We start from the raw sequence: 20012 nt of genomic DNA, 5'->3' as shown, positions 1-20012 counted from the left end.
ATGTTTTCACTACCATTTACTAATCAAGTGGTTGCAGACATTACTGATGAAGACTTTAGCATACTGTGTGGAAAATTCAACATTTGTCACATACATCTCATGGTATCATCATACAACAGAAAGCCTCCTTCTAGAATATAGAATATTCTTAGTAGCATGTCTTCATTATATTTTCCATCAGCCATCTTAGAAATAAAAACGTCAGCACAGTCACAACAAAGTTTACATTTTTATTTAAAGAGGGGTAACTCAGTTCTATGGTATATAATAAACCAAATGTAGCTAGCTGCTAACAAAGATAGGAACCCGAACTCTCCATGCAAACTTGTAGTGGTTTATTCATAACTAACTGTGTTTTTAGATGTTATCAAAATAGAATTAATATCGAAATATTGTACATCATAGTTAGGACAAACAGTATCTAAATGACCGTATGCCATTGGCACTGCTAGTAACTATCATGAAACACAACTTCTGTATTTACAATACAAAATTAGCACAAATAACAAGTCAAGACAAATAAATAAGTATCATCTGATCTACATGATATTATACCTCATTGAAAAAGTTTAACAGAGAATTTAAGTCATAATTATCGAGTATCTCCAGCAATGAAGAAACCTTGGTTTTCACATTCTGGCCTTTGAACTTGAATTTGTCGATGAAGAGGTCTGTGATCATTCCTACAGGGGAAAAAAAATAAACTAAGTAATAGAAAGTACCGACATTCAACACGCTCTACTTCATAATGTAAGGCTCATATAGTAGGGTTTGATTTCCCCGACCGTAATCTGCTCACAGTTGTCAGTCTTAGCATTGAATTGACAAATGTAAAAAAAGAAAAAAAGAAGCAAATCATACACTAAAAGGAGGAAGTGATATCTATTAAATTGTGTCCTGATAGGAGTGTGAGTAACATGCAATGCAAATGCCTCACCATAAAGCCTTTCGAGGTGCGCTGGCTGTTTTTTGTACTCCTCCAGGAGATTGGTAGACTCATCCAAGATGTTGCGATACTCTGGGATGAGGAATTCCGCATTTCCCTCATGAACCTGAAGCTCCTACCAATCAGAGAAAAAGTGCGGTGAAGGTAAGTTAAAAAATAAACCCTTAAGAGAATGGGTGAGAACTTGTTGGTTCAAACAAAGGTGGGCTTGTGGACATACAAAGCGAGAGAAATTAAACAGCTTTAGAGTTGATGACAAATGTAACCAATACTTACTTTAAGTGCATCAATAAGCTGAACTTTTCTAGCCAACAACAACTGGTACTCCAACTTTGGATGTATCATCTTCAAAGTGTGGATCACAGAGTCATCATTGATATCTGGAAGATTAACAAACAAATAAAAGGATTAAAAGGATTCAAATTGCTACAGATTATACTGTTGGCAAATCATACAACTCCCACCATATGAGTTGTTCAGGTTGATTTTCCTCTTTGTAGCTTCTTTAGAAAGAACATCACTCAGAATGGAGATTGTAGAGATGTTGTCTGACCTGAAGTGACCCTCCCCTTTGCTAAAATGACAAATTCAGAAGAATATAAAACCTGTTTGAGTACAAGAAGATTATAACACTAATCCCCCCAAAAAATATATTTACATGAATTGAGTAAATTACATAAAAAACATAGATAAAATATTTCAAGGCGGCATCAGACAGGATGATGAGAATGTGTAACCCCTTGTCAGTTTTTCACAATCTCTACAGATACAGTATACACTGTATAAACAATCCTAGAATAGAAGTAACTAGTATTTACCAGTAAGTGGCCTCAAGCTGCGTCCCGAGAAAAGTGTTATGGAAAAAGAAAGTGATGCTCTCTCCTGCTGGTGTTTTCTCAGGAACCTCTGGCAAACAGAAGACCACCCAGGAGTGGATCTCAGCAAAACTGAACTGTCCAACCAGACTGAGCCTGTTCATGGGCCTGTGTGACAGACCGAGACAAAACAGCAAACAAACAAAAAACACATGAGGCTGAGTCCTCGTCCCAGTTGACCTGAGTTCCAATCCAGCGTTGGGTAGTTCTCTGCAAGTCATCCCTTTATAGCCCATTTAATCTCTGTCTCTCCAAACTGTCTAATAAAGCAAAAATGCCTTTTATGTCATTGCAGTGAATTGAGAAAGCCTGGTTTTAGGAATCATCGCTCACAAAACCTTTGCCTTGGAGTTATGAAAAACACAGGAAATAAATCAATAATTTGATAACTGAATTCAAACTCCAATTCACATGTATAGAATCTTATTAATCTATTCTGGACAATCCCAGTTTTCAGATAGGATCCAGTTCAAATGTCATTAGATTTTTCAGTTGAAGTCATTACCTGTCCTGGTCAATGCTGTGTGTCCGCTGGTGGAGGGACAGAGGTTTGATCTGGTACTGGCGGACCTGGCATGTCTTGGGTTGCAGTCTGGGAGTAATGTAAGCCTGCAGGGTCCCATACTGTCCCTCGATGGACCTCACCTAGGACAACAGTTATTATGGATGAAATAGGTCGCTGTTTTGATAATAAAACAGCTACAGTATCAGACAGAAATGTTTTCTCCTTTTGAGTCATATGCTGGGTCCTTTCTGTGACACCAAAGCCTGCATAACCCAAACAAACGTAATGTAGCCTGTAATGAAAGAAGTATGAGTAACACAATGCCACACCATGTAGTGCAGAATGAATTTTGATGCTAGTGTTACCTTGAGCTCGAGTCTGGTAGTGTTAGCCTGACATCTGTAGGTGGCCAGGAGGAAGTTCCCATTAGGCTGCTGGAAACAGAATAGAAGAGTCAGGCCTCTGGCAGCAGCAGGTTTGGGACTTTATTAGTACAATTATGTCTTTGTTCTTTGTGTAAAGATTTCACAGAGCTCACCTCTGAATCACATTCACTGAAACTGACAACAGCTGAGTTCTTATCCACATCCAGCAGGTCTATGGGGACGTCACTCTGCATAAGAGAATCATCTTTAACTTACAATTTGCATGTTTATGTCTGCAGCATGCGAACAGGTGTATAATATAGTCATCATTAGCAGAGTCTGTGGGCACCAGAGGTTGTAACCACATGGATTTATTAATGAGCAGACCTGGAGGAGGAGATTATCGATGGCAGTCTGCACCTCAAGCGTGAGGCTGTAGCTGGCATCGTCCTGGCAGAGAGTGAACTTATCATTGACGCTGAAGACGGGCACAGCAGACACGGCCGTGCTGGACTGGGACGTCTGCTGGTATTGCTCGCGGCCCTGCAGGACTTTTACCTGCAGCTGCTCCAGCTCTGCCCTGGAAAGGAACAATATGATTGACTGAAGAATGGATTTGTTTTGAAATCATGCTACCTTCATGAAGTAAGTCAACACATGAAAAAGGCACAAGAACCGCATTCTAGTAATGTAGGATGAGATATAAAAGCATATTTTTGGCCGATACCTGAGTGCCTCCACTTTGGACATGGTCTCCTTACTCATCCTGACCTCTTCTCCGTGGCCCGCCTCAGCCTTCTGGGGCTCAGTGGTCAGACCAGTCACCCAACCTGAAAGAGGTTATGAGTAAGAAGTAATTAGTACATGTGATCTCTTTCGGCTTCTTCACACTGTTGGGGTTTTAACACATACTATGTCAGATGGTTAAAGAACCTACTGTGGTTCACTCATCAAGAATGAAGAAATGTAGAAGTTTGACAGGCAAGACAATAGAAAAGTTTTCTTGTTAAAAAGAACGTTTTGAACATGATCCAACCTGTGTAAGTAGCAGTCAAGATTTCATCATACGACTCCTTCCCCACACAACCTCCCTGAATGGAAGTCACGCTCTCTGACAACACCTGAAGTCAGAAGAGACAGAAAACTTTGAAATGTAAGCTTTTATTTCTTTTTAATTTTCAGAGACGCTTACTTGAATATTTACTAAAATTAAGCTGAATATGATCAATTCTCAATCAATCAATATAATTCACAAAAGAAAAAGAAAATATATCAAAATCTGTGTCAAAAAAATTAAAACATATTCAGTTGTTGTTTATTACTACATTTGAAGTGAATTGGGATGGGATGGATAGATATATAGCTATTAAATTACCCATATTTGATGAGTTGTGTGATTCATAAACTCACATGCTCAAAGCGTAATGTGGGCTCATTAGTGTTGTCGAAACCATACACCTCAACTGTTCCATCGTCTCTGCCAACCAGCACGTCATTTACTCCGTCCCCAATAATGTCATACATGTCAACACACAGGATACCTGACAGGAGACAGAAAAGCTTAAATCTATCGATGGAGCTTCCTGAAATTGTGACATATTGATTCCTGCAAACAACCAATATACAATGCAATATTGTTATCTTGACAAAACAATTCAAATAAAGAAGATGGAATGTTTCTTGTCATGGTTTCACCAAGTTAATATGTATATGCTGTGGAAAATGACTGGTATTAAACTAACATATCAGTGAAAGATGTGAAACCCTAGTATAGTCACACAAACAACATACCTCCTTTCTTTTTGTCATTGTCGATTTCCCACTTGGCTGCAGCTGATTGCTCACCAATCTGAACCAATCCTATTTTGCCATCTGTAGTTCCATAGAGGATTTCCTCTCCTATGGACAAATCATTTACGTTGTGTTATGTAACTTATGAAGCAGATTTAAGTTTTGTTGCTTTAGTACACAGCACGAAGGACAGGTTAACTTGCCTCCATCTTTGTTGTACAGTTCCAAGACAGATGGTGGGCCAGGCACTTCAATGCCATATCCAAGCTCGGATCCCTACAAGAATGAAAAATGAATTATGGATCTCATCTGATTGTTTAAGGTAGAACACATTTCTGAGTCAAAATTAGAACAGTAAATGTAATCTTGCTCTACCTGCAAGACTCTGAGAACCCGATCTTGGCAAGCTAGGACCGGGACGAGGCGAGTCAGATTTTCTGAGGACAAACATGCGATATCATTGATTTTGTCTCCAGAGAGGTAGTAGTCTTGGTCCTTGCAGTCAAAGTAGTGGTTGTAGATGTAACTGGCACACACAAAAAGGTCAGAGCCTGAGACATGCCTGCAAAAAAAGACAAACGACACCGCTCAAGACAGTGAAAAGCACATAGTTCAGGATTCAATCAAGCAAGTCAGTCGAAAATGGTTCCTACATGGCGTTTATGCTCTCAGTGAGGTTGGCTTCAAACGTGAGGAACTGTTTGCCTTTCTTGGTGAATCCTCGGACCTGGGAACCAGAGCATACAAAGATCTTCTCCTGTGGAGTTCCAACAGCTCCGCCAAGGTCCATTCTGGCTACTTTCTGACCCGGAAGTGTTTTAAACACAGGCTGCAACAGAGAGACCCGTTTCTCTAAGTTAGAAACTGAACTTCAACACATTGAGATTGAACTGGCTGTACGATAAGGAAAGACACATCTTAACAAGGTGACGCACCACCGCTTCTCCTTTCTTCATCCCAAAACACGTCAGTATACCATCATGGTCAGCGATAGCAACCTGAAACAAAGACACATTAACCTAGAACATATGGTTGTAGTATGAAACAATTTAAGTTACGGAAAATACACTGTAACAAACTCTTACAAATGTAGGTTAAAAGGTGAGCCACAGGCTTTTTTTTCTGACATATGAAAAATACCTTTTGGGTTGCCTTTTTTCCCAATGCTGGAAGCAGCCTCATAGTTTTCTGGGATGTCACACCAACCTGTTAGGACGATACAGAGTTTATTTTTTATTATTACAAACATTGACCTATGATTAAAATTGTTTGAGTTAGACGAGACACGATGATATTACAGTAAATGTTTAAAATCCAATGTCAGAATAATATACTTCTAAAGGGCAACATAAACCAGCGACAGTAGTTAGTGTTACCTGGATATAATCGACTCTATTGAGGTGGATCTCCATCTTCTTTCTCCAATGGGTATCTCAGAGGTAATACAAGTTTGGTCCAAATCTTCCAGGTAGCGTATCCGCTGGTAACACTGTAGGGCTCATTTGTTGCAGGCCACGTTATATACTAAGGCCATTTATAACTCGAAGTAGGCGACGACGATAAAGGTTGGGCGAGAATAGGATTAACTACATAAAGCAAGGAGATAAGCTCGACGTGCTAACGTAAGCTAGGAGGCAAATTGGCTAAACGACTTCTTGGTATGCGCGTCTACTTTGGTGAACAGATATCATCTTTAACAAAACCCACTGAGCGACCTCCAAACACATGTATAAGGCTCTATAAATGTTGGTCTTAACTCTTTTTTATAACGCAAATATATATAGGCGGAAACATTTTATGCTACACTTGAGAACCAAATGAACGACGCAGTACCCGTTTCCAATGGCAACGCTGCAGCCGTAACAAGCTGAAACGCCATTGGCTTGCATTGTATATTCACACATTGACGCCTCGTCGTGATTGGTTAACTTGCAATAGGCACCAACTGACTCAGCTCTAAAGCTGTGTAGTGTTGGTTTTCCAATGTAATACACCAAATATATTCACTCAAGAACCACTTTATCAGGTACTCAAACTCAGGTGCACAATCTAACGCAAGCAAACAAAACACAATGATCATCATTATGATGTCTAATGTTGGCACACAAATAGTAAATAGCAAGAATTAATTAGATTGTACAGGTATATGTTATACAGTAGCCCCCCGAGTATCCCTATATGCATCCATATCATGCGATTAATAATACAACAGAAAAAACAACGAACGTTAAAAATGTGAACGAGTTGAATTATAATTATACTATTGTCGTAAAAGACTAGACTATGTTGTTTAAAATAGCTTTTCAGAATAGAAATATATACATTTCATATCTATGGGTTGCAGAAACTGTGTAAATCTGTTTATGAAGCCAAGATCCACTCGAGTAATTCAAACAAATGAGCACAAACCACATGACTGTTATTTAATATTTTATTGGTTTAATTAAGAGATCATTTTATTCTGTTCATAGAAATGTGGTTTGTCTGTAGGCAAATAAACACCTTAAACATGGCAAGGGAAAACAATCAGAGCATGCATTAGGCATGGAATCTACATTGCAACAAATGACAGAACCAAATTGAAAAGAGTGAAATCAAACTGAGAAACAAGGTCAGGATGCATTCCGGAGCATGACATGCTTTGTGTGACTCTTTTCAAATATGAATCCTACAGCAAAATGTCTGGTACCTTCAAATATTCTATAAAATGCAGCAGATATCTTGTTTCTCAATTCAACACCCATTTTGACATCATAGCTACACATATTTTGCATGTTGTTAAAAGAGCGAGTTGATGGCATTGATAGAATACATTTAAAGTTAGGCATTTAGACAAATCAGAGCATCACTCAAATGCTTTGTACATACAAAAGAAACTGGACAAGATAGAAACTGCAAACAAACCCCTTCCTCCATCCATCCAAGCACAACATGATTATTAAAAAAACAAAGAACATTTTTAATTATGAATAAGTACATTTTAATTTAAATTACTAATCTCTGAATGTTAATATTTCATCATAGAATAAGCAGTTTTCATGAATAAATAACAACATAAAAGGAAAGAAATAACAGCCGATACAAAGAGAACACACAGCTGATGTCTACCGTGCTCCACCTCAGTGAACATAACAAAGTGAGGAGTGTCCACTGCTTCAATGAGGTCACATTAAGAAGATGGAAAAAGATTTCAGTGCATTACTGGCTGCTCTTCAACTGTGCTCAAGTATACAGAGAAGTTGGAGCACAGACTGCGAAGTTGACATTCAAAAAACAGTTCCTTCTGTTGATGGCAATGTCTGTCCCCTTCATAGTTTAAGTCACCCTAAGTGTTGGAAAACAACAAAATATTAAGATAACATCTTTTACGGAGAGATATCAAACCCCTGTGGGGGCGAGACGGCTGACGAAGGCGATACTGCTGTGGCACATCTTCCTGAAGAAGACGGGGACCGCAGGCTTCATGATGAAGTGCTCCAGAAGAATTCGCAGCTCTGTGAACAAGGTGCTGTGGCACAAACATATTTGTTTAATACTCAGTTTAGAAAGCCCAGTTAAGTCTTTTTTCCCCACCTCAGATTATAGTACTTTCGAATCAACAACGTTAGTACGTTTGTTAATTTCTGATCAAATGACTGTGCATAGAAACATCAAGGAACAGTTTTATAATTTTATAAGGAAGACATTTTTCATTTAGTTATACTTTAGAAACCTATGTAGGACAGTTTTACATTAAAACATAATTGTATCTTTGTCTTGCAGTAAAATAAAAAAAAATAAAAAAAATAATTATAATTTACATTACCAACTGTGCTTTGCGACAAAAGCGTATTATATCATATCTTACCGGCAGTATGGGTTTCTTCTGGATGTGTAGCGGAGAGTGAGGAATCGGTAGTAAATGAAAGGCAGCAGCAAGCTCCCCTGGCCACTGTCAGAAAGAAATTATATGGCATAATATAATTAGTGAAAGCTGACATTACAGTTGTACAATTTTAAAAGTTTAAAACACAAAAACATTAATAACTGTTGGTTCAGCACGTTCAAAGTGTTGTAAATATCAATCTTAATTCTAGTTACATTCAAAAGAAACATGTGTATAATCTATTGCAATCCACAATCTGGCCTCATTGTAGCTTTGTAGGATGCCTTAAAAATGTGTTTATGGAAATAATGCATGTTATCCACTACTGAATAACAGAGTAGAGATAAGCTGGTTTATGAAATTAATTTCATGACAGATTTACAGAATTGGAAATCCCTTTTCTTAAGGGAATTTCAAAGTGGTGGAATACACAGAACAATGGTTGATTTTGGCGATAATATATTATCTCCAGAGTATTTTTGGCAATGTAAGATTTTATAAACTCTTTGTTGCATAAGCAACAAAATCAGTTCTTACACCAAAGTGTCATTGATCCAGGCACACAAATTGGTATATAATGTAATCAAATTCCAATTCCATTCCAATAAATAAAATAATAAAACAGAAGTAAACAAACACTTTTGACTATCACGTGTGCTCACCTGAAAAGCATGAAAGCGGTGGCTGGCATCAAGAAGATTTCATTGCAGGCGATGAACTTCAGTATGTTCTGCTGATTGGCTGTTAGTTTGTCCAGGAGGTTTCTGACGAACATCAGGCTGCTGGCGCCCACAGACTGCAGAGACACATTTAAACAAATCATTAGCTGACAACAGAGCTGCAGCCATGGTTTCAGCGGGACACAGACATGATATGAAATTATGATAAACAGAATTAAAAAGGTAAAGTAAATTATCAGGCTGAATTTGTATTTTAGTGGCTGGTTGATTGAGTAGATAATTAAAACACTTTGTCTGGAGATCATTTTGCACCCGGGGATTAAACGATACCCAGTAAAAGACTTTCTGTCATACATATTTGACCAACAGCATTCAAGTCACAACTGGGGAGTGTTGCCTTATTATTTTACTCACATCAAGGACCTTCTTTGTGTAGGTTGTTGCATGAAGCACGGAGAAGAGGAAGACTGGAAAGATGCTCACTGGACACAAGTGTTAAGGTTCAACATGAAAAATCACTGAATAAACTTCCCACAATATTTTTGGCAGTTATTGGGGACGCATTATGAGAAGTAGTTATATGTTTATAATTCAAACCAAAAGGGTTTGGATGTGCATAATACACCCATGTTTATCAAGAGAGACAGGACCAAAACCACATATAACCCATCTTTGGAAAAAATATCACCACAACAAGAAAGAAGGAAACTAGAGAGAAAAGTAGCTTATAGCGTATGAAAAAAAATCACCGCTGAGTGAAATACAACTCGAAAACACGACAAACCACAACAGATAAGCATTGTTAGCCAGGCGGAACCAGCCTGATTTTGAGAGCTTCACACTTGTTTCTCTCTGGCAGATCCGTCTAGACTTTCTCCAATCTCTGTGGTACTGTCAGAAAAGGAACGGGCAATCAGGGCCGTGTACTGATTGCTTTTCCTTCCGTAATCGGAAGGCAGTCCCTGAGTGGTTCAAGTGGTCGCCAATCTAACCTCCTATCAGACCAGGTCCTCCCCATTTTCATTCTGTTGTTGAAAGGCAGCCCCTGATTGGTTCATGTAGTCGTTGACGTCAACATGGATCGAAAAATGTGAAGCTTGTGAGATACCGCTGGTCTCAGGTGGCTAGATTAACGACTACATGAACTAGGGATGCACCGAATATTCGGCCACCGAAAAAGTTCGGCCGAAAATGGCAAAATAAGTAATTTTCGTTTTCGGCCCGAAACAGTTAAAAAGCGGAACAACATTACCGAAAATTGGCGAACTAAATGACACTAAGGAAATATGTTTTTAAAAGAGCTGCGTGCTTGTAAACCAGGAAATGGCAGTAAAGAGACGTAACCGTGTATGCGAGTCCACGTCTCTAGGCCTTTCACACCAAAAAGAACCATGAGCCAGCTCCAGGCTGGTGCTGGGGTCAGTTCAAAACTGGTTACAGCCTTATCCCAGTTATGAACCGGTTGGTTTCACATCGACCGGAGACAGCCATGGAGCCGGCAAGAGAGCAACGTCATGACGTCACTGTAAACGTGTGTGTACGTCGCCGCTGCTCTTGTGGCTAACGCTAAAGCTACCGCTAGCTTTAAGCACAACAACAGCGGCGAATACGTCTTATTTTTACAGGTGTTGGCTCTCGCTTTGCTTTCCTAACCAAACAGGACCCATACAGCGTATTCTCGCTGGTCAATTTGATCGCTACGTTCGGTAATTATGTTATGTTTACGTCTCGTAGTAGCGGTGTTTTTAAATATGGCGGGCATGAGGTTTGTGTTGGTCTGGTTGGTCAGGATAATCCCTCCCCCAGCGTAAGCGGTTCTTATCTCAAACCCTGCTCAATCCTGGTGTTTGAGTTGAACCGGTTTTTACAGCCCGGAGCAGGCTCTCTGGCGGTGTGAAACCAAAACACCGTCTCTAGCTCCGAACTAGCCCGGAACTAGCGCTGATTTTGCGGCGGTGTGAAAGGCCTATTTGTGAGCGCGCAGCAGGAGCAGTTTGGAGCGTGCATGAAAATGTCAGAGTCCAGTGTGGGAGAATTTTTTCAAACTGGATGAAACACGGCGCAGACAGTGCAATGCTTAATGCAGCATAAAGTTAAAACGCTCGGCCAAGACTGATGTTTAATCACCATAGAAACACAAAAGCCTTGCGCGAGCGAAGCAGCGATTCACCCGGTGAAACTCTGACAGTGTGACAGTTGGTAAAGGTGTCACTCAAAGTGACACCTCGCCGGTGAGGGCCGCCGCGCAAAAAAAACTTTAGTTTGACATCTAAAATGATAACCGGAGATATCCTGTCCGTTAGCGCTGTTGGGGGAAAAGGCTCCTACGGTCTGATTGCATTTCTCGAGCCTGAATACACAGAGCCAAGTCGGCAAACTGACAGCGCGACTACCGTACTTTTCGGCCTACAAGCCGCGACTTTTTCCCCGTTTTTCGACCCTGTTATTACACAGCACAGTATATATTCTGTAGCTACTGGGGATGGGCGTTAGTAATCGAGTACTCGAGTACTCCTCGTTTCAAATGATCTCGATTGGTGGATGAGGAAAATAGTTTTTTTGTTTTTTTTAGTATTTGTAGCCTTTAGGCCGGCCGGCGGGCCGCCCCTATTTTAAAATGTTATATACGTGTACAAAACGGCACAAAACGGATATAAAGTTTAACAAAATTAAATATTTTGATCCAAGTTAAATAAACTAAGCGTTGTGTCAAACAGAAACCGCAAATAACTGCCACCTCCGTGCAGCGCAGCCAGTGTGTGGTCTCCACAGCACCGCGGAGCTGAATGCGGTGCTGGAAAACTTGGAAAATCACGTAAAGAAGCCATGCTGACTTCGGGCACATTCGAGCAAACGACATTTAAGAAGCCTTTATTATGGAATATAGGATTGAGATTCAAAAGCCGACGGTGTAACGTTCCGTTAACGAGGAATTAGTCGCGGTAATTAGTCACGGACAGGAGTGATCATTACGCGGTTGGATATACTAGCCTACTACTTCTACTGCTTTGGTGAGTTATTTAGCCTATCTATGTGTTTAAATTGTAGGACAATAATTGTATTGTATTTGCTGCCCTTCTTATTTTAAATGTCTATTTTGAATGTTAGCCAACTACAGCCCATGCTTTTTTTCTCTCTCTTTTTTCTCTCTCCACCGCAGACCTACTCGATCGGTTTAAATTGTGGCCCGCTTATTTAATTACTTTCAGTTAGGAAAATGTGTTTTAAACTTGTGGAAAATAAATCCTTAATATCATATGGCAACTGTGACTTTTTGACATAAGCATTGAGCGCTTTATTGCGGTCAACCGTTGTTCTGTAGACAGATGCGTTGCGTCCTAAAAATAGAAAAAAGTTTAACGAGGAATCATTGATCCTCGAGGAATGCAAGCGATCACACGAGTAGCGAAAACACTCGTGCCCATCCCTAATAGCTACTATTGCACAAGATGGTAACACTTACGTACGTTATGCAAATATGCAACTTGTTTGTTGAAATGTGGGAGCTTCCTCAAGCAGCCATCTCTTTCCCGACAATCCCCTCTGTGCACAAACTCTTACATATGGTAATTAAACATTATAACACCTGCGGTTTATTGTCCAGTGCGGCATATAGTACGGAAAGTACGGTAAATATATGTCCAGCAAGCCGCCTCCCCCCGTTAGTTTCTGTCTACAGACGAAAAGGTTACAATCACCTCCTAAGAATGGACATCGTTTAAAGCCTCTCATTGTTATGATCAGGGCTTTGAAGCAAATTCTGAAGTCTGAACATTATGGTGGCAGCTGTGGTGCAGTTTTTTTTAGAGCAACTCAACCTGCACTGCAAAAAATGAAGAAAGGCAATAAGTCAATCTTTTTGTAGATTCATCCTCATATAAGTCAAGGTAAAAATCAGTGAGAGGTTCACAAATTAATTCCTAGTAAAATATTAATTTTACTCTTAGATTTGAAGGTTTTACTGTTTAATTATTTATTTAGGGTTGCTTTTTAGTTGTAGGGTATGTTTGAGGAGAACATTTGGGAGTTCATGTATGCAATGTTGAAATAATTGACTAAATAATAAACAAAACTGCAAAAGCCTCTTTCGGTATTCGGTTTCGGCCTTTCGGCCAACTGTTTAATTTTATTCGGTTTCGGCCAAGAATTTTCATTTCGGTGCATCCCTAACATGAACTAAGCAGAAGCTGCCTTCCATTATAAGGGACAAAAGTAAGGTCAAAACGCAGGCTCTGATTGGCTAGGTCATTTTTTGGCAGAACTCCTCCCGACGGAGAGAAAGTACAGACTGATCTGCGGATGAGAGAACAAATGTAAAGCTCGCAAGATCAGGCTGGTCTCAACAGGCTAAAGCATTGTAGCTGCAGTACCCGATATACATTTTTATTAATTTGCCCTGCATTTAAGGTAAAAGGATACTTGTGATGGGGTGGGAGTTGACCAGGATGAGTGAGTAGAGAAGGTAATGGCAGCTATCCTCCTGAAGAGCCTGGGCCAGGAACGCTCTGCTTAGCTGAAAGCGTGGAAGCCTTTGGTGCAAGCGGAGGGCACTGGTGAGGGCGTTGGCTAACAGGGCTCGCTGATAGAAGTTAGCTGCTGCATAGGGTCTGAAATACACAAGTAGGCACAAATGTTCTCATGTCTGTTAGGGCTGGGAAAACAGAGAATAGGGTTGGAGCAGTGTGTTGCTGTCAGTCTGTCACAGAGTAAACTCACCCCAAAATTGGTAGAATAAACATTACAGAGCAGTAGACGGTGAACAGTCGGGAAAGCCACATTGCAGTTTCCAGCTTGTTGCTCATTAAGAATTGCTGTGTGAAAAAGAAAACATTAATTACAGTCAGCAGTTTTAGGTAATAAGTCTTATGCTGGGCTTACACTAGAGGACTTTTATAAGACTTTGAAAAGACTGAAGACTGAAACCCTCCTACATCTAAAGACAATCAACTCACACCTGAAGACAACTAGTCATTAGTTACAGAGTCAGATTTTGAAAAGACAGGGGGTCTCATATTGCAAGACTGCAACTACACTGTGTTCCAAATTATTATGCAAATTGGAATTAAGTGTCATAAACATTTAATTTTTTGTATTTAATTGATTTTCTTTATCTTGATACATTATTTGGTATTAAAAAAAATCACATTACAGAAGATTGAACCCTTTCATATCTCCCTTAAAACAAAAAAAGTGTAATTGGAAAAATGGTTTCAGATGAATTTTCTGTAATCAAAATTACAGTTGCAGCTATCAAATAAACATAACTGTGATGGCTAAATTGAACAAATGCAATTGTTTTCTACCTTCAGATTTGGAGAACCTGTGTCTTTGTAAATGATGGACACAAACACCCAAAGGATGTAATACGAGGCTAGATTAATGGTTTAGATAGGTATAGTATGTTGAGTCTGAAGTCTGAAGAGTTTTCAGTGTCACAAAGGTGGCTCTCTTTTTTACTTAGCTACATCACCATGGTAATTTAGGCTGCATGGTTGTTAACCTCCTCCATCCAGGTTTTGTACAGAGTTTAGGTACAAAATCTGCTCTGAAACACACTTCCCTTATGAATCTACTCCTTTGGAAATCCCTTGAACATTGCCAATATTATCTGAGGGATAAAGGACTAGATTCTCACTGAGGGAACTAGTTTTAATCAGCAGAAAACGTGCTGATCAGTACTTTTAAAGAACCTAACGAAGCCATAAAATTACAGCAGAGAGTGAACTATAGCTTCACACTGTGACTTTAGCCACATTTATTCAGCTCTAACTGAATTACTGAACTGTGTGTTATGTAACCTGGCCATTTACACACACTGATTATTACAGAAGCCTTCTGTTAAATCACAGGTTACAACATCAGTTCATTCATTGTGGGCTCTTAATAAGCCGTATGACCTTTCCTTGGATATGACAATCCTTCAGATTCTCTCTAAAAGAGCAGTGGAACACAACCAAATATCACAGGAGCCGCAGGAACATGAAACCCGTTATATCTTAACCTGGGTTTAGTTTTGGTCGAGGTTGAGGCTCAGTAACACTCCTTGTGATGAGTAAGTATGTATGTAGGATCAGTAAAGGCCCCCTACAAGAGAAACAGCCAATTTACCACAGGCCCTAGCTGGGGGGGAGGAGGACTTTGTTGTTGGTTTGTGTCAGCCATCTTTGGGATTGTGGCTTGCTCTGTTGGAAAGAAAAGTTACATCATGAAGCAATACTGACTAGTCAATAGTCATAGAAGAAAAAGTCACTACTAACAACGTGTTACTTGTACTTGATACAATACAAAGGTTTCCTTGGATTGCAGCCATCCCTGTTCTCTTAATCAATTATTAAGCTGATTATCTTTGTCAGGAAATACTGGAAAAATGGCAAAACCATGAACCCTTGAGCGGAATACTCATAGTAAGAAGCTGGTAAGATGATGTCTTCTTACATCTTCTAGAAAACATATTTAATCAACCAATTGCTTGAATTAAATCAATCAACAAAAAGATTAGACCTATTGATCTTACCATTACTTTGAGTTGAATGTCACACTCAGTGATGTTTTTAATACCAGCGTAGGTAACTGACGCTGGGAATGATTCCATGCTATGGTTATATTAAAATTATAGCAAATTTAGCAAAATAAACCAGGACGACAGTGTGTCTTTGTATAGAAAAATGTTAATTTAATGAGGCGTACCTTCACAGGGAAAGCAACATAATGAAACAGTAAATTACTGCGTCTGTAATTTGCTGTAGCAGAACTGAATGACACAGCTAGCTACCCACACCTAGCTTAGCAATTTTGGGCAAGTAATTACTTCTTCGTTAAATTAAAGACCGATGAAAATGGGGGGTGGGGGGCAGCGCCTTTCTGCCGATCAAAGTGAATCAGACTAGACCGAAGTTTGTTAGGACCCAGATGATACTTTATGAATGCTAACGTGAGAGCTAACGTTAGCAGCAGGTGACTCTAGAATATTCTGTTACCATCGTTACTAGCATGTGGGCTAAAGCATCCGCTAACATCAACGCTAGCTGCCTTCACTTCCGCTAGTTTGTGAATATATAATACCCTGGTTACGTTGGCTAACGTTAGCTGCCCCGGCAACCTAAAGGAGCTTGTACAGAATGGATATTCCTGGGTGATAATAAATGTGTATGGAAGCAAGAGAGCATCTTACCGGTGTAACAGCGTCGATATACTAGGTCGCGTGCTAAGTGACAGGCTGCTGGCTGCTGGCTGGTCACCGTCACCACCGCTGGACACCGTCGGGAGCTTCTCGCGATATTTTAGACAGAAAGTACCTGCCAGAGGCAACACTTCCCTCTAGTGGTGAACATTCTGACATGCAACAAAACCTGCACATTGTCATAATTATGACCTGCTCCTATGTCTATGATTCTGACACAAGATTAGGCCTAATGTGAAAATAAATTCGCAATGCACTCAAAAGAATAAAATTTAAAATAAATTTAAAAAAAGCATTAGCCTACATTTGGCCTATATTAGGCTAGGCTACATTTTATACCAACAATAGGCCTACATGGGCAATTAGGCCTATAGCTAGCCTATGTTATTCTAAACCACTAACTGCACTTAAAAAAAGGGAAAAAAAATCAAACGTAGCCTAGGCCTAGTTCAATACAAAAGTCTTAATTCAATGGAAAATGTAAACACTGTTGGAGATTTTGTTAGACTCTTCCTGCCTAAAGAGATAAACAGTAGGCTAGGCCTAGCCTACATCAAACTCAAAATGACACATTGGTTAGGTTAGGCCTATGTTTCCCTTTATTATTATTATTATTATTATTATTATTATTATTATTATTATTATTATTATTATTATTATTATTATTATTATTATTATTATTATTATTATTATTATTATTATTATTGTTGTTGTTGTTGTTGTTGTTGTCGTTGTTGTTATTATCATTATTATTAATAATAATAATAATAATAATAATAATAATAATAATAATAATAATAATAATAATAATAATAATAATAATAATAATAATAATAATACATTTTATTTATATAGCGCTCTTTTCTCACTCAGAGCACTTTACAAAACATAAAAATAATAGTTTAGCCTATTGTAGGCCTAGGCCTATATGCAGAAGTTTATGTAGGTAAGTGAGTAGGCTAAATGAGGGAAATGGGCGGGAAGGGAAGGATTTGCCACACTACTGCTTTTATGCAAGGTAGGCTATAGTGTTAGTCATGTATGCCTAGATCCGAAAAATTGGCACATCTTGCGTAACCTTAAACACATAAGAGAAGTCTCCTTTAACTCCTCTTTTTTTTTTTTTTTTTTTTTTTTTTACATTTAGCCACCCTTACACAGACCTACTACATTCCTCAATTTAAGTCCAATATGCTCTCTGGTTGGTCCAGTCAGAGATTGAAATAGTAGGCCTATGTGTACCAAACATAGGTATAAGGTAGGCTATAGGCTACACAGGCTAGCTACTTGTGGCCTATCCAAATGCTCTCCTGCTTTGTCATTAAGATGTAAGTTGGCAGACAACCACAAGAGGGCGCACTCAACCAGACTATCATGTTCCTGAATGCGGTCCTATAGCCCGTGTTGGATAATTATTTTAGATTTAAGCGCACCTTTTTTGGTCACAACATGTTTTAAAATGTTACAACTGACTGCTACTAGCGCAAACATCCGCAGATTATTGGCACAAGTGTCGCAGGATGATGTGTTTGCTGGAGATGCCATTTGAAAATATAGGCAGTGTAAGCACTGTAGAATCTAATTATTTCTTTGCAAAACCTAATTAGGCATTAAAAAAGGTTAACGCCAGCGCCTGAAACGTTTTTGTTTAATAATCCCATTACTGACGGCTCATCATGTATAAAATGGTGCAGGAGGACACTAAGTTTCCACTTGTTAAAGGGAATCTCAGAGAAATAGTCGCAGACTTTTTTGACACTATCTGCGATTGGAAAATTAGGGCTTGTAGGCTAAGCCTAATTAAACCGCGGAGGCTCAGCACAGCACACAGAGTAAGTCCGTCCGTGCATGCATTTTCTATGTTTCATCGATGCCTCTTTCCGCCTGCTGCAAAATAACATTGTCACTATTTTCTACTAGTTTTTTTTTCTCTCTCTCTCTCTCTCTTTAAAATGTCGTCTAATTTGTTGGGCAAGACACAACTCGCCAAACGGTAGCGTACAGTGAGATAGACCTTGATGATTTCTTTAAGCGTCAGCTCCTCTCGGACCATTACCAGTCACTAGAGAGATCAAGGTGAGAATTTAAATGAGACAACATATTCTGCCCGGGTTTTAATGCGACCGCTTATGAAGGGGAACTGAGATGCTTTATAGCTTTGTCAGAAATGTTGCACCACTAATTAATGACGATATGGCTTATAGGCCTAGATTGTTTTATATACCTTTTACTGTTATAGGATGGTTAACCTGCAAAGATGCTAAGTGTTGCATGCCGACGAGAAAGATTCACGCAGAGTAGGCTATAGGCTATAGTTTTTAAGTCTTCTGAAAATAAGCCATCGTCAAGATCCTGCAAATCATTTGGACTATTTAAATTTAGGATAAATATCGGTCATGAAATAATATGCTACTGCTGATTTTAATTTATTTTATTGAAAGAATAAAAACAGAAACACTGAGAATGTCGACATTTTCTTCTGTGCAGTTCAAACCTGCATCGGTCAAGTTCTACACCAGAGACAGATTAGTGCAGCTTAAAGGAAAACGTGAGCAGCTATTTGAGAAATAAAAATAATAATTCAAATAGCCTACAAATAGTCATCGTAACGAATAGTTCTTCATAATAACTGCTTATTAGAAATGTCAGATGATGTTACCTGAATAACACAGGATAGCCTACTGCAGTTAGTTGAACATTCCGTTTAAATCTATAACAATAACATTTTTATTATTTGTATTATTCTAAATGGGCTAGCCTAGTAGGCTAGTAATAGTTTTATTAAAAGTGCTGCGAATATTTGTATTATTACAACAATACGCCTTAAGGCCTAGATGCCTAATATTTGATTCTCTGAACCTTACCGTCTCTGCGCAAACAAGAAGATTTTCGACTTTATCCCCTCATTTTTATTTTATTCTTTTAAAAGATTCTGCATCAACTGTTTTCAAGAGAAACATACAAAGGAACAGGGCCGTGAGTGACAGACCAAAGTGAACGCTTTCTATAAGAAATACACAGCGTTGTGTGCGCTTGTAATCGCTCCATCTCCGTCTCTGGATCCATTCGGCCAAAACAAACAGGGTGTGGTAAGAGAGGAAAATCGGGACAAGCGAGGAAGACGAGGGGAAGAAAGAGAGGGTTTGATAGGGAGGAAAAGAGGGACACGGTGGATTTCCCTCGGACTGGTTAAAGAAACAATAAAGCGAGTTATCAACAGACTTGTCCGCCTTTTATCTCTTTGTTGGCTCATCTCAGAAAGGCGTTCACTGTTATTTCAATGATTATATTGATGCGGTGTGAATGAATCCCATGTGATTTAAAGGGAATTTAAAAAGTCTTTAAAACATTTTTGTAACTTATATTCGTATAGCCTACTGCAACAAATATAGCCTAAATGTGAAAACAGTGTTACTCGTCTCCTTGTAGGCCTATAGGATACGCTACAGTTTTTACATTTTAGCAGGCTATTTCTTACCAGGAAAATATTATGTTTCATTATGTATTATATTGTATTTCTATATTATAGCTGTTGTAATACATGTTATACCTTACATTCTAACTAGATTTTGTTTCAGTTTTTCCTTGTATGTACAGTTAGAAAGAGCCTGAGATCTCAGATTTTTATAATCAATTACTTAAAATAAAGGACGTGAGAACTGCTTGCAAAACAGTTTCAAAGTCACTAACATGGCATAAGAACTTGTACCATTTTAACAGATGTCAAGGCTCTGGTTATCATTTTGCATCAAGCTATATTGCAGCATCTTGTTTGTCAATTTGGTTGTTTACTTCAGTGCCAAAT

The 20012-nt window shown here is 39.0% G+C and overlaps 2 protein-coding genes across 2 annotated transcripts; both read right to left on the bottom strand.

The window, feature by feature from the left end:
- Positions 1 to 258: 258 nt before the first annotated feature.
- bbs7 (Bardet-Biedl syndrome 7) lies at positions 259 to 6163 on the bottom strand. The gene is given in 19 exon segments (XM_080035877.1): positions 259 to 683; positions 938 to 1061; positions 1223 to 1326; positions 1411 to 1520; positions 1765 to 1929; positions 2327 to 2466; positions 2692 to 2760; positions 2865 to 2939; positions 3079 to 3271; positions 3419 to 3521; positions 3728 to 3812; positions 4102 to 4232; positions 4483 to 4588; positions 4663 to 4758; positions 4858 to 5044; positions 5136 to 5311; positions 5418 to 5480; positions 5623 to 5688; positions 5859 to 6163. Coding segments are annotated over 19 exon segments (2163 nt in total). The 5' UTR covers positions 5895 to 6163; the 3' UTR covers positions 259 to 549.
- A 736-nt stretch (positions 6164 to 6899) lies between these two features.
- Positions 6900 to 16298, bottom strand: tmem33 (transmembrane protein 33). Its single transcript, XM_080035167.1, has 8 exons — positions 16199 to 16298; positions 15136 to 15209; positions 13744 to 13838; positions 13447 to 13634; positions 9442 to 9509; positions 9010 to 9143; positions 8330 to 8413; positions 6900 to 7990 (listed from the first exon to the last, which is right to left on the bottom strand). Exons 2-8 carry the CDS (start codon positions 15187 to 15189, stop codon positions 7861 to 7863), a joined length of 753 nt encoding a protein of 250 aa, XP_079891293.1. The 5' UTR covers positions 15190 to 15209; positions 16199 to 16298; the 3' UTR covers positions 6900 to 7860.
- Positions 16299 to 20012: the final 3714 nt, after the last annotated feature.

This window comes from Ammodytes marinus (assembly GCF_949987685.1).
Source record: "Ammodytes marinus genome assembly, chromosome: 10".
In the NCBI taxonomy this organism is placed as follows: domain Eukaryota; kingdom Metazoa; phylum Chordata; class Actinopteri; order Uranoscopiformes; family Ammodytidae; genus Ammodytes; species Ammodytes marinus.
Note: the sequence above shows the minus strand (reverse complement) of the source record. Positions and strands in the feature narration are given on the sequence as shown.